This window comes from Macaca nemestrina, chromosome 16 (assembly GCF_043159975.1).
Source record: "Macaca nemestrina isolate mMacNem1 chromosome 16, mMacNem.hap1, whole genome shotgun sequence".
Classification (NCBI taxonomy): Eukaryota; Metazoa; Chordata; class Mammalia; order Primates; family Cercopithecidae; genus Macaca; species Macaca nemestrina.
Window position 1 is genome coordinate 86,078,404 of NC_092140.1, and position 18,495 is coordinate 86,096,898.

At 46.6% G+C, this 18,495-nt stretch overlaps 1 protein-coding gene and 1 long non-coding RNA gene across 2 annotated transcripts in view; both read left to right on the top strand.

The window, feature by feature from the left end:
* Positions 1–3,017: 3,017 nt before the first annotated feature.
* LOC105491748 (uncharacterized) lies at positions 3,018–4,013 on the top strand. Its single transcript, XR_011615172.1, has 2 exons — positions 3,018–3,843; positions 3,969–4,013. It is a non-coding gene; the product is annotated as an uncharacterized lncRNA (long non-coding RNA).
* Positions 4,014–16,393: 12,380 nt separating this feature from the next.
* Positions 16,394–18,495, top strand: part of LOC105491751 (forkhead box O1) — a 111,446-nt gene continuing 109,344 nt past the window's right edge. The window contains exon 1 of the mRNA XM_011758417.3: positions 16,394–17,444. Coding sequence (XP_011756719.1) covers positions 16,815–17,444 — 630 coding nt within the window. The 5' untranslated portion in view covers positions 16,394–16,814. The remainder of the gene's footprint in view (positions 17,445–18,495) is intronic.

The window sequence follows — 18,495 nt, forward strand, 5'->3', positions numbered from 1 at the left end:
CTGCACTCCAGCCTGGGCTACAGAGTGAGATTCCATCTCAAAAAAATAAAAGCAAAAATGAAACAATTTTTAAAGGAACATAAAAGAATCTTCTCTCTCTCTCTCTCTTTCTCTTTTTTTTTTTTTGACTTTTCTGAGTTTTATTACCTTTTCTCTGTTAACTTTTTTGCAAATGGCTATTAATGTCATATACCAGTAGAGGGCGATAAAACATTACTTTTAAGTATTATCTTAAAACCAGAGTGGAAAAAAATTTTTTGGATAACTTTTCTTTTGCCCCTTCACAAAAGAAAACGATCGAAGACACTGACAAGATGGAGAAACATAGTTCAATTGGAAGATCAAAAGTAACAGACAGATTACCATGACCTAAATTTGCAGAAGAGAGAATCATCATCTGTGTAAAAACTATCATGACAGCTCTGTTTAGATCGGTTTATGTCTCAGGCAGACAATCTTTTGTGCTAGCTCGCTGACACTGCATAACAACTGTGGGCAATTATGTATGGAAATCCTTCAAGCTGAAACAAATTGCAAAACTTAAGTGCACCTAGTCTGCTATACCTTTTGTGGATCTAGAATATGTAATTTTAAAAATCTAGATCGCAATAGCTTCTAGATAGATAGTTTGGGCGTGAACCATTTAGCCATCCACTCGTGGCGTGGCAGGAGTATATGGTGAGGAGTGGCCAGTTAACATTCTCAGGGGTCGGGGTGCCATGTTTACATAGGCAGGCTTGATTCCTGGAGGCCCAGCTCATTTACCAGAAGGGCAGCCAATACCATGAATAAATCTGCTCCTGAAAAAGTAAATGCTCTGTTTCTTGGTTTATTTCCATCAGACAGAGGGGGACAAGAAAGCTTATGTCTTTCCCTGTGGCCATGCAGCACAGCTAGAGAATGTGCACTGCGGCTGGCGCGGTGGCTCACGCCTGTAATCCCAGCACTTTGGGAGCCAAGGCAGGTGGATTACCTGAGATCAGGAGTTCGAGACCAGCCTGGGCAACATGGTGAAACCCCATCTCTACTAAAAACACACAAAAAATTATCCGGGCATGGTGGGGGCGGGTGCCTGTAATCCCAGCTACTCGGGAGACTTGAGGCAGGAGAATTGCTTGAACCTGGGAGGTGGAGGTTGCAGTGAGCCAAGATCGCGCCACTGCACTCCAGCCTGGGCGACAAAAGTGAAACTCTGTCTCAAAAAAAATGTAAAAATAAAAAAGAGAGAGCAAGAATGTGCACTGTATTTAGCCTTGACTGTGGCATTGTGTTTTGCAAATTTTAGTAGTATGGAAGTAAACTATCAACACACAAAAAAAGAAAATTGCTATGGTTCTGAATATGTTAGGATTTCTATCAAACACAGGGCCCAGCTCAGCCAGTTCCCAGTGGGGTAGGCTTGGCCCTCAGTCCCTACCAACACATTAACTGCTCTCCCCACAAGGTGATTTCACTGCACTGGGAGCAAGATGAGATGGTTTAGATGCTGGCATTGGAGCAGCTGCAGTAATATGAGCTGAAAGGAATGCATTGTATGTCGAGAGTGCCAATTTCCAAAGCAGGTTCTTGAAACACTGTTTCTCTCCTTATAGTGAGGGACCTGTGCTGTTATCAAGACTAGGAAGGAGATTCATTAAATGTCATCATCAGCCTGAACAGGTGCTTGGCAAAGGAACAGAAAGCACTGAGATGAAGTCTTAGAGATCGGGGTGATTGCCTGCAACTAACATTATCAGCTGTGATTCCAAGAGGCCCCAGCTGTGGGAGGCCTGGAGGAAGCCACAGAGGTTATCTGGAGGGCCAGAGCTTACAATCTGGATGGACTGGATCCAGCTGAAGCCATCTGAGGCCAGCTCCAGGAAAGGCAGGTCTGGTATTAAGCTGTACAGCAGACCATGGCGGGTGGGGAGCTCAAATTGTATTTACGGGCAACCGGGTGTGGGGAGGACGGTGGTACGGCTCTGCAAGCATAGACCAGGTCCTATGGCTATCCCCACATGACATAGTGGGAGGATATCCTTATGGGGGTTAGCCATACGATCTGGTCTAAGCTTAACTTGAATTTGAATAGGCTGCCTTTTCCTTTCAATGAGCCCTCCTCACGAATACTTTCCATCCAAAGATTCTCCCCTTCTAATGTTCTAAGGGCTGCCAGCAGCCTAGGGCAGGCTCTCCAGAAGCCTAGGGAAGAGGTAACAGGGGTCAGGGACGCATGAGTTGGGACCTCTTTTTTCTCCCTTTCTTACCTGTGTTCGGTCTGGTTTACTGAAAGCAAGAGGTAATGAGCTTTTGTGGATGAGTGTGGCTGAATCATTGTGCATTACAGATACAAGATGATCTGGAAGAAGCCCCTGATGGAACCTAAGGCCCTGGTGGAGTTTCTTTGAATATCATCAAATGGAACTTGAGATACAGAGGGGACTGCAAACAGGCCTGCATCGCCTGGGGCTGATCCGAAAGGCAAGCACCTGTATCATTATCTCAGGTGACCCCCACAGCAGAAAGATATTATTATGCCAAGTACTCAGATAATGAAACTGCCTGGAGGAATAAGGAGTACAGCCTGAATTTGAATTTACCACTTTGTCCTGCTGAGCATTTGGTTGGTAAGGGAGGGGTAATAAGCATTAGAGCTATTAACTAAGGAAGCAGCATGGATTACTGGTTAGAAGCAAAGCTGTGGCTCTAGCCTGCCTGGGTTTGTATCCCAGCTGTGCAAGTAACACAACCTCCCTGTGCCTCAACTGCCAATAATACCTGTCCAGTAGGGTCTTGCGAAGAGTAAATGAGTTTATACGGAAAAGTGCTTAGAGGCTGGGTGTGGTAGCTCATGCCTGTAATCCCAGCACTTTGGGAAGCCAAGGCCAGCAGATCACTCGAGGTCAGGAGTTTGAGACCAGCCTGGCCAACATGGTGAAACCCCGTCTCTACTAAAAATACAAAAGTTAGCTGGGCGTGGTGGCATGTGCCTGTAATCCCAGCTACTCGGGAGGCTGAGGCAGGAGAATTGCTTGAACCTGGGAGGTGGAGGTTGCAGTGAGCTGAGATCGTGCCACTGCACTCCAGACTGGGTGACAGAGCAAGACTCCGCCTCAAAAATATATAAATAAATAAGCTTAGAACAATACCTGGCACATAGTCAATTTTCCTGTACGGTGCTGACTGTGCCGCTTTGCTAAGCAACCATGCATTAGGAGAGTGGGTTTGGTTGAGACTGCCTCTAAAACTAGTGCTTTATTTGCTTAACTGCCTCTCTGAATTAGGGTCCTTTCATTCCTCACGTGAGTGTTAAAAACCTAACTATGTTTGGAAAAACGTAATTGATCATACAGTCATTGTAATTTGCGAGGGCTTCCCTAACACAATACTACAGACTGTGTGGCTTAAACAACAGGAATTTATTTTCTCACAGTCTGGAGTCCAAGATCAACGTGCCAGCAGGTTTGCTTTCTCCTGAGGCCTTGCTCCTTGGTTTTCAGATGACTGCCTTCTCCCTGTTCTCACGTGGTTTTTCCCCCCGTGCAGGCATCCTTGGTGTGTGTGCCTCCAAATCATCCTTTCTTATGCGGACAGAGGTCTGATTGGGTTAAACCCTCAGCCTAACGGTCTCATTTTCACTTAGTCACCTTTCCAAAGAGCCTGTCTCCAAATACAGTCATATTCTGCCTTAGTGGGGGTGAGACGTTCAGCATATGAACTTGGGGAGGAAGAACACAATTCAGACTAGAATAATCAGGTTCCTTGAGGAAAAAAAGAAGAATTTCGATGTGCTAACATCAATCAAAGAATGACAAGTATCATTGAAAGGAAGAAGTTGAGCGCCTGGGAGCAGCCTGGTCACTGGTGGGTATCAGAGCTCATGATCATGTGTATGTATGAGAACCACAGCATGCTTCGGGTTTTCAATTGAGTAAGAAATACTTATTCAAAAAAATTTCCCTAGCTTTTTTTCTTGTTCTTTTTCTCAGCCAGCTAAAAGAAGAGGGAATGTGGCACAGGGCTCCTGGAGGGAGGTAAGTTAAGTGTCTTCTGTGATCCAGCTCAAGAAAGGCCCTTGAATAGCTCCAGGAGACAAAAGAAAGTACTTTATCCATTATGACCATTTTAATAAAATCTCCATCACGACCCATTTAAAAATAATTTTTCATCCAGGCAGAGCGGCTCACGCCTGTGATCTCAGTACTTTGGAAGGCCGAGGTAGGAGGATCACCTGAGGCTAGGAGTTTTAGGCCAGCCTTGGCAGTACAGTGAGACCTCATATCTATAAAAACATAAAAAAATTAGCCCAGTGGCCTGGCGCGGTGGCTCACACCTGTAATTCCAGCACTTTGGGAGTCCGAGGGCGGCAGATCATGAGGTCAGGAGTTCGAGACCAGCCTGGTCAACATAGTGAAACGCCGTCTCTCCTAAAAACCCAAAAAGTAGCCACGTGTGGTGGCAGGCGCCTGTAGTCCCAGCTACTCGGGAGGCTGAGGCAGGAGAATCACTTGAACCCGGGAGGCGGAGGTTGCAGTGAGCCGAGATCGCACCACTGCACTCTAGCCTAGGAGATAGAGCAATACTCTGTCTCAAAATAAATACATAAATAAACAAATAAATAAATAAAAATAAATAAAAAATAGGCTGGGCACAGTGGCTCATGCCTGTAATTCCAGGACTTTGGGAGGCAGAGGCATGATAATCACTTGAGGTCAGGAGTTCTAGACCAGCCTGGCCTAGATGGCAAAACCCGGTCTCTATTAACAATACAAAAATGGCCGGGTGCGGTGGCTCATGCCTATAATCCCAGCACTTTGGGAGGCCAAGGCAGGCGGATCACCTGAGGTCAGGAGTTCTAGACCAGCCTGGCCAACATGGTGAAACCCCGTCTCTACTAAAAACAAAAAATTAGCCGGGTGTCGTGGCATGTGCCTGTAGTCCCAGCTACTTGGGAGGCTGAGGCAGGAGAATCACTTGAACCCGGAAGCAGAGGTTGCAGTGAGCAGAGATCACGCTGCTGCACTCCAGCCTGGGCGATAGAGACTCCATCTCAAAAAAGAAAAAAAAAAAAAAAAAATAGCCAGGCGCAGTGGTATATGCCTGCAATCCCAGCTACTCTGGAGACTGAGGCAGGACAATCACTTGAACCCTGGAGGCAGACGTTGCAGGGAGCAAGACCACACCACTGCACTCCAGCCCGGGCAACAGAGTGAAATGCATCTCAAAAAAAATTTTTTTAATAAAAAAATAAAAAACAGGCCAGGCTCGGTGGCTCGTACCTGTAATCCCAGCACTTTGGGAGGCTGAGGTAGGTGGATCACTTGAGGTCAGGAGTTTAAGACCAGCATGGCCAACATGGTGAAACCCTGTCTCTACTAAACATACAAAAAAAAAATTAGCTGGGCGTGGAGGCATGCGCCTGTAATCCCAGCTACAGGAGAAGCTGAGGCAGTAGAATTACCTGAACCCAGGAGGCAGAGGTTGCAGTGAGTGTAGATCATGCCATTGCACTCTGGCCTTGGCAACAAGAGTGAAACTCAGTCTCAAAAATATAAATAAAAATAAAATATAATGCTTTCATTATGACCTGTTTAAGAATTGATCACCAAAGGTAGAACTAAGAATGTCCTTGCTAATTAAGAAAAAAACAAAACCCTTTCACACCTTTAAATGTTTTTTTGGTAACATTTACAATATAAATTTTTACCTTGACTGTGTAATTTTAGCAGCTTCTTTTGTTTTTAAATTTCAGGTTTTCCTGGTTTCTAATTTAAGACGTTTCCATGGTTCTCGTCAATTTTTGTTTATTAGTGACTAAATTTGTTGTATGTTTTAATTGGGCTGTGAAAATAAGGTGGCATTTATGATATCTTTTAATAGATTATCGTGTGTACACATAGTTGACACGTGGTTTTACAGTACAACTGCCAAGAATAACTAATCTAGGAATAACTGCAGAATCTGCCTTGTTAGAAATAATTCGTCTACATGAAAAGACATGAGTACTTTTTAATTTTAAAAGTGAACATTAAAATTAGGCTATTGCGTTCTTCCTAAATAAGAATTTAACTAGTCTTAAAAAAAGAAATCACGGCTGGGCGCAGTGGCTCACATCTGTAACCCCAGCATTTTGGGAGGCTGAGGCAGGTGGATCACCTGAGGTTAGGAGTTCAAGACCAGCCTGGCCAACATGGCAAAACCCCGTCTCTACTAAATATACAAAAAATTCGCTGCGTGTGGTGGCAGGTGCCTGCAATCCCAGCTGCTCGGGACGCTAAGGCAGGAGAATTGCTTGAACCGGGGAGGCGGAGTTTGCAGTGACCTGAGATAGCGCCATTGCACTCCAGCCTGGGCAACAAGAGCGAAACTCCGTCTCAAAAAAAAAAAGAAAAAAAAAAAAAAAAGAAATAAAACCCAGAAAAACAGATCCCAGACTTAGAAGCCATTATATTTCAGTTCCCTTCAAGTCATCTACTTTTTGTTGTTACTGCTGTTCTATATGTTTTGCTTTTCTTATTTGAGTTAATTTTGTTAAGATTTTAAAATTTTTATGAGACAGTCACTTGTCTCCAATATTTGTTTCTCTTTCTTCTTCTTCCTCCTCTTTCTTTTTTTTTAATTCAACTCCCAAGCTTCAATGATCCTCCCACCCTAGCCTCCCAAAGTGCTGGGATTACAGGTGTGAGCCAGTAAGCCCAGCCCCAGTTTTTATATTTCTTAAAGCAACATCTAACTCTTACAAAAAGCCTTGGGGTGTCTGGTGGGTTCAGTTTTTGAGAATTTTGTCCAAAAGAAGAGCCACAGAAAATCAAAGGATACATTGTATCAATTCTCTTTTGCAATTGTTTTAGAGAAATTTGCATGATTGTTAACGTTGTTGTGCTGCTTTCTATGATAATATTATCTGTCAAGCTGAAGCTACCAGTACCATTGTCAGCTAAACTCCTGAAATGAGTCAGCTAATTTTATTTTTAACTGCTTTTTAATTGCCTGCTGAGACTATCAAGAATAATATGAGGATTTTTAAAGCTTTTCTAGCAAAGTTTTGGCATATCAGATCATATAAAAAGATGGATCAAAGGTTCAAAATTCTCAACTTACTTCCATGTAAAACTCATAGCAGCTAGGTGCGATGGCTCACACCTGTAATCCCAGTATTTCGGGAGGCTGAGATGGGGCTTAAGGCCAGGAGTTCCAGACCAGCCTGGGCAACATAGAGAGATCCCATATCTCCAAAAAATTTAAAAAATAGTTGGGCATGGTGGCAAGCATCTGTAGTCTTCACTCCTAGGGAGGCTGAGGTGGGAGGATCACTTGAGCCCAGGAGTTTGAGGCTGTAGTGAGCTATGATCGGACCACTGTGACTCCAGCCTGGGTGACAGAGCAAGACCTTGTCTCTAGAAAAAACAAACCAAAAAACCAACCATAACAACAACAACAAAAACCCTCAAAGCTGTAGGGCATGAATAGGTAGTAACAATCCCTGAGATTAGAGGCCTTCCTAAATTCTTGCTACGATGTGCCATGCTTATACATATCCTCTCTAAATTCTCAAAGGACCGGTTGGATTTGGCAACCAATGTGCCTAACACGTGGATGTGGAGAAGCTGTGGTACAATTTAGAACAAATATCAGTGATTTAGAAATCACGTATTTACCAGAGTTAAAGTAATTTGTATACTAACAAAAACCTACCCACGAGGTTGTACTAATGTCAGAGAACAAACATTTTATCCCTGTTTCAAAGTGCTTTAAGACATTATTTTAATCCTTACAATACCTCTTTGAGGTATGTAGGTGGCAAGTCATACCAAAATAAAAATTCAAAATACAAAATAAATGGAACACTACTTAGGGAATAAAAGAGGTTCTAGTTGATCATGCGTTGTTGATTTTCTGCTTTTCTTGGAAGATCTGTTTGTGATTTCACTTTATCATATTTTGCATACAGGACCAGCATCATGGCAAACTTGATGAGGGGTTGCTATGATCTGTAAAGAGCCCCTGTGTTCCCATTGCCTTCTCCTCACCCCAGTCATGGCTGGAGATGACCAAGGGACTCAGGGTGTGTTGTCGTGTCCAGAGGACAGCAGGGAGTGGGAAGCATTCTTTTTTTTTATTATTATACTTTAAGTTCTAGGGTACATGTGCACAACGTGCAGGTTTGTTACATATGTACACCACATGTGCCATGTTGGTGTGCTGCACCCATTAACTTATCATTTACATTAGGAATATCTCCTAATGCTAGCCCTCCAGGAGGGGGAAGCATTCTTTTCCTTCTCCACCCTACTTCCCCAGACCTCTGTCAGGCTCCTAATTTGGCTATGTCTACAATGAAAAGAGAAAATCAAATCATGAGTCAAATACATAGACATTAAAGAAGAGAGATAATATATTGAGATGCTTAACTGGTTTTGTTTTACTGGGTTATCATATAACGGTTGGCGTTCATCTTCAGCATCTACGGATGCCAACATCAGTGGATGCACAGGCCAATGGCCAATGGGCCATTAAAACTAGCACATCTCCTGGAGATGGAAAAACACCAAGGAGTGATTTTCCTTTTGTGATTTAGTGGCAATTTCAACTGTTCCCACCTGAAAGGAAAGTAGCCGGAGATAAGCTCTTCTGACTAGGGCTAGCCTCTTGTCTGTGATTGATGGGGGCTTTCCATGCTTCTCTGTGATGTGAGGCTGAAGGAAAGAGAATACAACCACAGCTCTTAGCTGAAGGAAGTTTTACTTATGCTTTTCATGAAAACTGGGTACACTGACACCTGATTCCACCCCATTTCTTTTGAGACGAATTCTCACTCTCTCGCCCAGGCTGGAGTGCAGTGGTGCGATCTCGGCTCACTGCCTCCCAGGTTCAAGCAATTCTCCTGCCACAGCCTCCCGAGTAATTGGGATTACAGTTGTGTGCCACCACACCTGGCTAATTTTTGTACTTTTAGTAGAGATGGGGTTTCACCATGTTGGGTAGGCTGGTCTTGAACTCCTAACCTCTAGTGATCCTCCTGCCCCCGCCTCCCAAAGTGCTGAGATTAGAGGTGTGAGCCACCTTGCCCAGCCTCCAGCCAAGTTTTTCTTTTTTGAGACAAGGTCTTGGTATGTCGAACTTCTGGGCTCAAGTGATCCTCCTGCCTCAGCCTCCCGAGTAGCTGGGACTACAGGCGCACACCACCATGTCTGATGCAGTAACTTTTTCTAAAGGTGCTTTAAAAATATTTCTGATATTTTATGCCCACTTGGTGGGAGAGAGGGACACTCTGCAATTCAACTTTGAAGCCAACTTTGAAATAGAGAGGAACATAAGGGCTTTGTTTGTTTGCTTTAGTTTATCGCCTCATGAAAGTAAACCTTATGGCTCTGCCGAATTCCCCAGGAGGTCCAGGGAGTGGGGTGGGTTACATATTACTGGAATAAGGCCCACCGTCTGAACTGTAAAATACATGTTCACTTGTTCTAATCTAACTCCAAGCTTCTGAAACTCAGCTGAGGACTGGCTTTTTGATAAACATCCAATGTTAGTCCCTTTTTTTTGATGGAGATAGAACTCAATATGGCTGTTGAACTTGGTTTGATGTGCCTTTATTCAGGATAAGGAGAGATTTGGAAAGAGTTCCAGATAAACCAACCATTCTGGAAGAGCTGGCTGCTCTTATTGTATATGGTCTTAGGCTGGTTGTTTAAATAAGCAAGTGCTAATGGCTTGAAATCCCCTACATGGTTTGTCTTATACACATGCAAACATCAGCATTATTATTGTTATTTATGTTCTGTCTCTGGGCTTCTATCATTAACATAAACTGAATTGGCTTTAGGCAGAGATGATTGCTGACATAGATTACCCCCCAAAAAAGTCCAAATGTCAATTTTCTGGAAAAAAAAAATTGAAACCTTAAATTAACCTCTCCATTTCTTGTCCTCTAGAAAAACCCAACATTTTATAGAGGCAGAAAGTGTCATGTTAAACAGGAGATGAACTCTGAATTTGGATAAGAAGTCTGATTATAATTAGATAAGCTTCTAAGATAAGACCTCAGGTAAGTTTCTTAGCTCTTTGTACCTTAGTTTCAATTTCTGTAAAATGTGAGTCATAATAACTCTTATATTATTGGGTGGCTTGGAGGACTGATTTGGATAATAGCTGTAAAGTGCTTGGTCCATAGTTATTGTTGGAAAAAAAAGCAGTTTTTATTAACACTGGAGCATAAAGAAAACTTTCATGTGTATATTCTCATTCTGGGTGAAAAACGATTTACAGTTTATAACTGAAAACATCTTGAAAGCAGACTTACATGTATATTTATTGACTTATAGCTCATCTTGTGTCAGATGATCTGTAAATCTGAAAAATGAGGAAGAGAGCTTCCGGAGCCTAGTCTTGGATTATAGAAAGAATTTTTCCAGGTTGGAATGCTCTAGAGCTCAGGCATGCAACATAGCCGTCAAATGTTCTGTTTTCAGTTTGTTGTTGAAACACAAAATTATTTAAAGTACACATGGCATCACATGAGACAAATTAATCTTTCCTCCAGCACTATATCAGTAATCAGCTAATTAGGAATTCCATTTTTAAATGTTAAACCTTAGAATATAGAATATTTCACTGTGTTTTAAAGGCTGTATTCACCACAAAGTAGAAACCTGATATCCCAGGGAAATACTCACTATTCATCTATGTTGACTCTCTGCCAGAGTAGACTTTGCATATGGGTGGGCCCTGTGAGTCAGCCAAATCTGAAATGTGATAAACTCTTGCCTCCTGTTTTTATACCCTAGCTGACAGTCAGTGACTGTAGGTACCATATGGAAAACACATGTACTCTGACTACACAGTTATTACCTCTTGTTATTGATTTTTATCAACGAATGACAAGCAACTTGGTTAGTTACTATAAAATGCTAACAGTTTCTTCCTTCATTCCTATCCTGGATTCTCTTAGTCAGTAGTTTATTTACAATCACAGTTGACTCCCTTTCTCTGCTATCATGGTATGGAAATAGGGCGATTAGATTGGAAAAACTGATTATTGTAAAACAGCAATTAATTTCTTACTGCTTTACTTGAACATTCATGCATATTAGTTTTCCAAGTAAATAAGTTAAATGCCTTGTTAAACTTCCTTTCTGCCAGAAACGTTCTACCATCTGTGTTCGACATGGCAGCATTTTCTTATTTAATACATATGTCCCCCCTTTTTTGGAAGTGTGTTAAGAGCTTTAATATGACAAGAAACAGAAATAAAATAGTGAAAACACATTGTATTTCAAACATGAATGTAAGATTCAGATTTGTGACATTCAGAGAATTTGGAATTTCATGTACCATCATTAATGTTATGGCAATTCTATGAGTTCTCAAAATTAGAAAGAATTTTAATTCAAATGTGTATCCCCTTTGCGGCTTGGGAAGGCTATTTTATTTTATTGTCGCCTAGGCTGGAGTTCAGTGGCATGATATCAGTTCGCTGCAACCTCTGTCTCCTGGGTTCAAGTGATCCTCTCACCTCAGCCTCCCTAGTAGCTGGGACTACAGGCTTGCACCACTATACCTGGCTAATTTTTGTATTTTGAGTAGAGACAGGGTTTCAGGGTTTCACCTTGTTGGCCAGGCTGGTCTGGAACTTCTAACTTCAAGTGATCCGCCCGCCTCAGCCTCCCAAAGTGCTGGGATTACAGGTGTGGGCCACCCTGCCCAGCCCAAAGATTTTATTTTAAATGGCTGTGTGAAATTCCACCTTATAGATATGCCATTATTTATTTAACCATTCTGTATCGTTGGTCATTTACGTTATCTACAAATATGTGTTAGTATTCCTACAGAGACCCACAAGTAGTCTCTCACTAATACATAAAGTGAAGGAATAGTTTATTGAAGTTGACAAACACTGGCCCTTCACAACAGAATTGACAAAAGAAGTGGTTCACTGCTTCCCTTCTGTTACAGGTTAGCAGACAGATAACCAGAAGTAGTCTCGTCTTTTGTTTGTAATTAGATCATCCCGACCCTGAGGCTTAGTGGTCAGAACTCATACTCCCAGTGCCTGTGGACGGTGCATTTTTAAATCTTTTCCACCTCATCTCATTATTTTCCTCCAAAATGGTGACTATATTTCGATTTTTCCAGCCTTAGCATTTCTTTTATCTATCGAAAACATTTTTTTTGTAATTTCTCCAAATAAACATTGTCACTCTGCATTGCTGATTTGAAAAGAACAGCGTTCTTAACTCTGATAGCAAATATCGTATCAGGGAAAATAAACCATTTTGGATCTCAAGGAATTTTCCATCAAAACAATGGACTCTAAGATGCACAGCACCTGGCATATATGTAGGAGGTGCTCTGTAGATATTTGTGGAATTAGTGACAAAACCCAAAGGAAATGATCCCTTAAGAGAAACGAATGGTTACTTCTAATCTTACTACAGCGACCAGTTAATATGCCAGCTTTCAGGACATTGGTTTAAAGACCCGAGGCTATATATATATATTTTTCAGATTATTACTTTCTATGGGCTAAGTGAAGAAAGGCTGTTTCAGGTTGATAGCAGTACCTCCTAATAATTCAGACAAAGGTTTGGAAACAGAGAGCTGTTGGGGAAAGGGAATGTGAAATACGAAGTGAAGTGCCCTGACTGAAAAATCAGCATCTAAGTTTTTCACTTACTCATTAAATAGAATTTAAATTATCTATTCGACAAATAAAAATTTAAACCAGACATCCATCATGTGTTACTGAGGGGTAAATGTAGAAATTTCTGCCTGGGAATTGATCAAAGGGAACCATCCCTCAGTCTTCCTGTTAAGGACGAGGCAATAGTTACCCTGAAAACCAGGCCCAGAAAAGAACATCACATAGTTTTGTGAGATGGGCTTTATAAGGATAAATTTCCTTTTTCATTTTAATTGTCCTTACTTGACATGAGACATTTTTCTTCCCTATTTTCTTCCCAGTTCAGACACATGCAGCAGCTGAGTGATAATCAGTAGAAAATGCCTTCAAAGCAAGCTGCAACCACAAAACACAAGGAAGGAGAAAAGAACTTTTTCTCTTAAGCAGAACCAGGGATGACCTAAATACTTTGTCACCCTTCAGAGACGGCAACGTTTACGTTTTTGACTAAAAAAATACCAAAAAACTTCTTTTGTAATCTCTTCTTTCAATCTTATTATCACTATCATTGTTTTATGTCTGTTTTCTTGATCTCTTATTATTTATTTATTTTTATTTTTTTGAGATAGAGTCTCACTCTGTAGCCTAGGCTGGAGCAGTGGTGTGATCTTGACTCAATGAAACCTCTGCCTCCGGGGTACAACGGATTCTCCTGCCTCAGCCTCCTGAGTGGCTGGGATTACAGGCACCCGCTACCACGCCCAGCTAATTTTTGTATTTTTAGTAGAGATGGGGTTTCACCATATTGGCCAGGCTGTTCTGGAACTCCTGAACTCAGGTGATCTGCCTGCCTCGGCCTCCCAGGGTGTTGGGATTACAGGCACGAGCCACTGCACCCGGTCTATTTGGTCTTTTAATTCAAACCTTGATTTGGTTCAGTGGAGTTCGTCTAACTATGATTACTAAGATCTGCGCGTTGACTGGAAGGAAATACACCACGAAGTTATAATGGTTATTGTTATAGTGGGATTACAGGATATTTATAATTTTCCATCTGTTTTGAGAAGGTTACTGATAGGAAAGCAAGAAATTAGAGCTATGGCCCTGGCATCACCCCTTTTATTATGGGAGCTGGGGCAAATCGGCCTCTCTGCACCTCTCTTAGTTTCTAAGTTAAAGGGGGTCACCAAGGTGATCTCCAAATTTATTTTCAAGTTTAACATTCTGTGGGTCTAATGGAAAAGAAAGTTTAGCTTGATATAACCCTTGTGGAGGGCAATTTGGCTGTGCCTTTCAAAATTACGAATGGGTATACCTGCTGACTCAATGACTTTCATTTCTGGAAACTCCTCCTGTATATATACTTCTACAGACATGAAATGAAGTTATGCAAGGTTATTTCTTACAGAATAGTCTGTGATAGCTAAAGACTAGAAAAGAGTGAAATATTCAACAACATCCTGGGGTTCAGTAAATTGATATTTAGATACAACAGTGTGGTGGTTAGCTGTAAAAACCCTTCAATATATATTTTTAATCCTTTGGACCTATGTGTCAGGGACATTGGTATTATAGGTTCTCTGTGCCTGCCTCGTCAAGTTTTTTAAAGAAAGACCAAATAAAAGTAAACTATCACATCACATTTGAAGAAATAATTGGGCAGGAGAGCCTCAAAGATTTCAAGGATTTGGGGAAAGTCTGTAGGAAGACTCCTTTAACCAAATAAATATTCTTCTCTGATTGACGCCCTGAAAAACCGGAATAGAAATGAAGGCAAGGCCAAATTTGAAGCTGGCTTCCTTTGCCAAGAATTATCCACTAGGGCACCGCCTATTTTTAGGGTGCGGCTGTCTGGATCAGGGGCTGCTTCTGCAGAGTGTAATTGGAAAGGATGGGGGAAGCAACAGCTGTACTTTGGGGCCTGCCTTTGAGCTCATCATCTGGGTTACTGAGGTCCCCTAGCGGCTGGCAGAGGAGGCCCAGATTGTCCAAATTTGCTAGTAAACGTGAAGACCACAAGACGAGGGTGGGAACCAGCCTCCGCCCGTCCCCAATCCATCCGGCTCAGGCTCCCCACCCCACCCATCCCCAGTATCAGCAAGAAGCTATTGTGATAAATGGATTATGAAGAAACAGGAGCCCAGACTACAGAGACGATAGTTAGAATATAAATGAAGAAACAGATCTCTAAATCTTTTTAACTTTTGTAAGAGGCCTCATTTTTCCCTTTTTCCCCTCTTTTCTATTTTTTCAACAACCTCTTGTCCAACAGACTAATTTTCTCTAGATGCCACTTTTTCCATTGCAGAATTACTTGTAAGAAAGAAAGGGGAATTAAAAAAAAGAGTTGGAAGCTGTCCTTTTGGACAAGATATTTAAAACCCTATTGTCCATCTTCCATCCTAAGTGTTCCCATCTTTCTAAAAGGAAATGCCTTCCATATTCTTCCTAAAAAAGCAAAAGCATAACAAAACAAAACTGGAAAACTGTTTCTTCTGCTTGAGACACAAGGGCCATTATCTTCCTACCTTTGGCCCCACTGATCCTCGACAGGATGTCCTGGACCTGCAGCTCAGACGAGGAAAGGTGGGGTGTGGGTGGGGGGTTGATTGACGCACACAGCAAGTAGCCTCAAGGAACTTGGGGATGGGGCAGGCTGCGCCCCAAGGCTTTGGTCCTATCCCCCGCCCTTGCGTTTTAACTTAACACCCGATCACTTCCGTTGTAAATAAAAAAGAAATAACAAACAGTTAAATTTAATTAGGGGTAAGTAATAAAGTGACCTGGTTCTCGCTAACTGCGCTCCTGAGCCCTTCGCTGCCGGCCCTGGACTCAGTGGACGAAGCGGGAGATTCCCGCCCAGGGGAAGAGGTTCCCACGGAGGGCATGCGGTCGCGGGTGCCTTTGGATCCGTGTGTGCGGGGAGGCGGGAGAATCTCCTCCTCGCGCCGGGGCCCCTGTTCCTCATTTCTAGCCTTTTAAAAAAGATCAAGAATACAGTGAATCCGGTTGGGGGCTGCCCGGCTGGGTGACGCGCCTCTGGCTAGACCGAATGGCACAGGTTGAGCCTGGGGGTGCGGACAGGTGGGCACCGGGCGCGGAGAAGGGTCTCTCAGCGCGGACTCGACTGCAGGAGCCGCGGCGCCAGGGGCGGTGGTCGTGTGCCGCCCGTGAGCGGGCCGGAGGACTTGACAGATCGCAGCGAAAGAAAACACTAAACCAAAACAAAATCCACCGATTCCCCACGTCGTTTAGCAAAGACATCGTGGGTGGAGCCAGGAGGGAACGATTGAGTAGAATTCCGCGCGGCCGCCTCCACCCACCCACCCCGCGCCCCGGGTCCCCGGCCCCCTGCCCTGTCCGCCCGCCGGGCTGGGCCCGCAGCAGAGGTCAAGGCGCAGCGAGCGCCTCCTCCCACCCGGGCTTCCAGAGTACTCGGCTCTGCTCCTCCGTAGTAAACAAAGTGTCGCCGCCGCCTCCACGCTGCTTTGCTTCCTAGCAATCAAAACACTGAGAAGGCGAGAGAATCACAGAAACACTCGAGAATTACCAGAAAATAATAGAGATCCAAAAAAAAAAAAAAAAAGGAGATGAGTGTGTGAAAGAGAAAAACACCCTACTACCCCCCACCAGCCCACCGCCGCCTCCCCGTGGAAAACCGGGCCCCGCCCAGCCCGGCGCCCACTGGCTGCCCGGGCGGCGGTGCCGCATGCCCATTGGCCGCGCGGGCTGTCGGTCAGGGGCGGGCCGGCGCGCGCGCCGGCGCGGGCGGGGGGCGGCGGCAGATCCCGTAAGTCGGGCGGCCTAGTAGTCGCAGCAGCCGCTGCTGCCGCCGCCACATTCAACAGGCAGCAGCGCAGCGGGCGCGCAGCCGGGGAGAGCGAGCGGCCCGCGGCATCCGTCTGTCCTTCCGTCCGCGGCCCTGTCAGCTGGAGCGCGGCGCAGGCTCTGCCCCGGCCCGGCGGCTCTGGCCAGCCGTCCAGTCCGTGCGGCGGACCCTGAGGAGCCTCGATGTGGATGGCCCGGCGAAGTTAAGTTCTGGGCTCGCGCTTGCACTCCGCCGCGCTTTCCTCCCAGTTTCCGTCCGCTCGCCGCACCGGCTTCGTTCCCCCAAATCTCGGACCGTCTCTTCGCGCCCCCTCCCCCTCCGGCCCCCGTGCTGCGTTCTCCCCTTCTTGGCTCTCCCGCGGCTGGGGGAGGGGCGGGGGTCACCATGGCCGAAGCGCCTCAGGTGGTGGAGATCGACCCGGACTTCGAGCCGCTGCCCCGGCCGCGCTCGTGCACCTGGCCGCTGCCCAGGCCGGAGTTTAGCCAGTCCAACTCGGCCACCTCCAGCCCGGCGCCGTCGGGCGGCGCGGCTGCCAACCCCGACGCCGCGGCGGGCCTGCCCTCGGCCTCGGCTGCCGCTGTCAGCGCCGACTTCATGAGCAACCTGAGCTTGCTGGAGGAGAGCGAGGACTTTCCGCAAGCACCCGGCTCCGTGGCGGCGGCGGTGGCGGCGGCGGCCGCCGCGGCCGCCACCGGGGGACTGTGCGGGGACTTCCAGGGCCCGGAGGCGGGCTGCCTGCACCCAGCGCCGCCGCAGCCCCAGCCGCCCGGGCCGCTGTCGCAGCACCCGCCAGTGCCCCCCGCCGCCGCTGGGCCTCTCGCGGGGCAGCCGCGCAAGAGCAGCTCGTCCCGCCGCAACGCGTGGGGCAACCTGTCCTACGCTGACCTCATCACCAAGGCCATCGAGAGCTCGGCGGAGAAGCGGCTGACGCTGTCGCAGATCTACGAGTGGATGGTCAAGAGCGTGCCCTACTTCAAGGATAAAGGTGACAGCAACAGCTCGGCGGGCTGGAAGGTGAGCGGTCTCGGCGCGCGGCCGGACCTTGGGGGCGCGGTGGGTCAGGCGAGGGCGCAGCTGTGCAGGTTTGCTCGGCCTGAAGGTGCGGGCCAGGAGGGCAGCGCGTTCCCAGGAGGGCGGGCGAGAAGCGGTGGTCGCGGTGACCTCGCCCAGGTCCGGTCGGGGACGGCAGTAGGTGCGCGCGCGCGCTAGTCAAGAGTTCGCGTGGGACGCGAAAAGGGGCTCGTGGAGGAACTAAGTAAAGAAAGTGCGCCAAGAAGTGGATATCAGCGGCCGAAAAGTTTGCCAGTGAAAGGAGAAACGGGTTCGCTGGGAGGGGCACTCCCCCGGCCCGCGCTGACTGCTTCGACTGCCCCTTCCCTCCCGGACCTCCGCGGGGGGAGGGCAGGTCCTCTCCGGCCGCGCTGCGGAGCTGTTTCCGCCGGGCGCGGCGGGGGAGGGCGCGGCGAGGGGCCCCGGACTCTCCCTGTCCCGGGACCGGGCTGCAGGTGGAGGGGACAGGCAGGGCGCGACCGGCCGTGGACGGTGCAGGGCCAGCCGGGCAGTTTCTGGAGGCGGTTCGCATTTTGCTTTGTTTTGGTTTTCTCTGGAGTGGCCTCGAGTGCCGGGGGCCGGGCGTCCCGAGCCCGAGGTGGTGCCTCCGACACGTGCGAAGGGGCGGCCACCGCCTGCGGAGCGCCGGCGCCTGGCTGCGCTGGGCGAGCTAAAGTTCAAGTGTGACCCTCGGCGGGGGCGGGCGCGGGCGGTGGCGATGGCGTGGGAGGGGCCCCGGGCGCAGGAAGCCCGCGCCTTTAAAGGGACAGCGCGTCCGGGCCGGGAGCCGTGGGGCCAGCGTTTCTCCACGAGGGGAAGCGCCCGAACTTGGTCTTGCCCCTGGTAGGAGGCTTTTATTGAGAAACACAGAGGCTGCCCTGGGGGGCCGGGGGCTGGGAAGTGTGCGTCTTTTCCTGCCTTGCCACCCTGTTCTTGAGAATGGAGGTCCAGATGAGGGACCAGGCGGGGGGCTTTGCGACCAATTTTTTGAGGGAGTCGGAGTGGCGATGGGCGT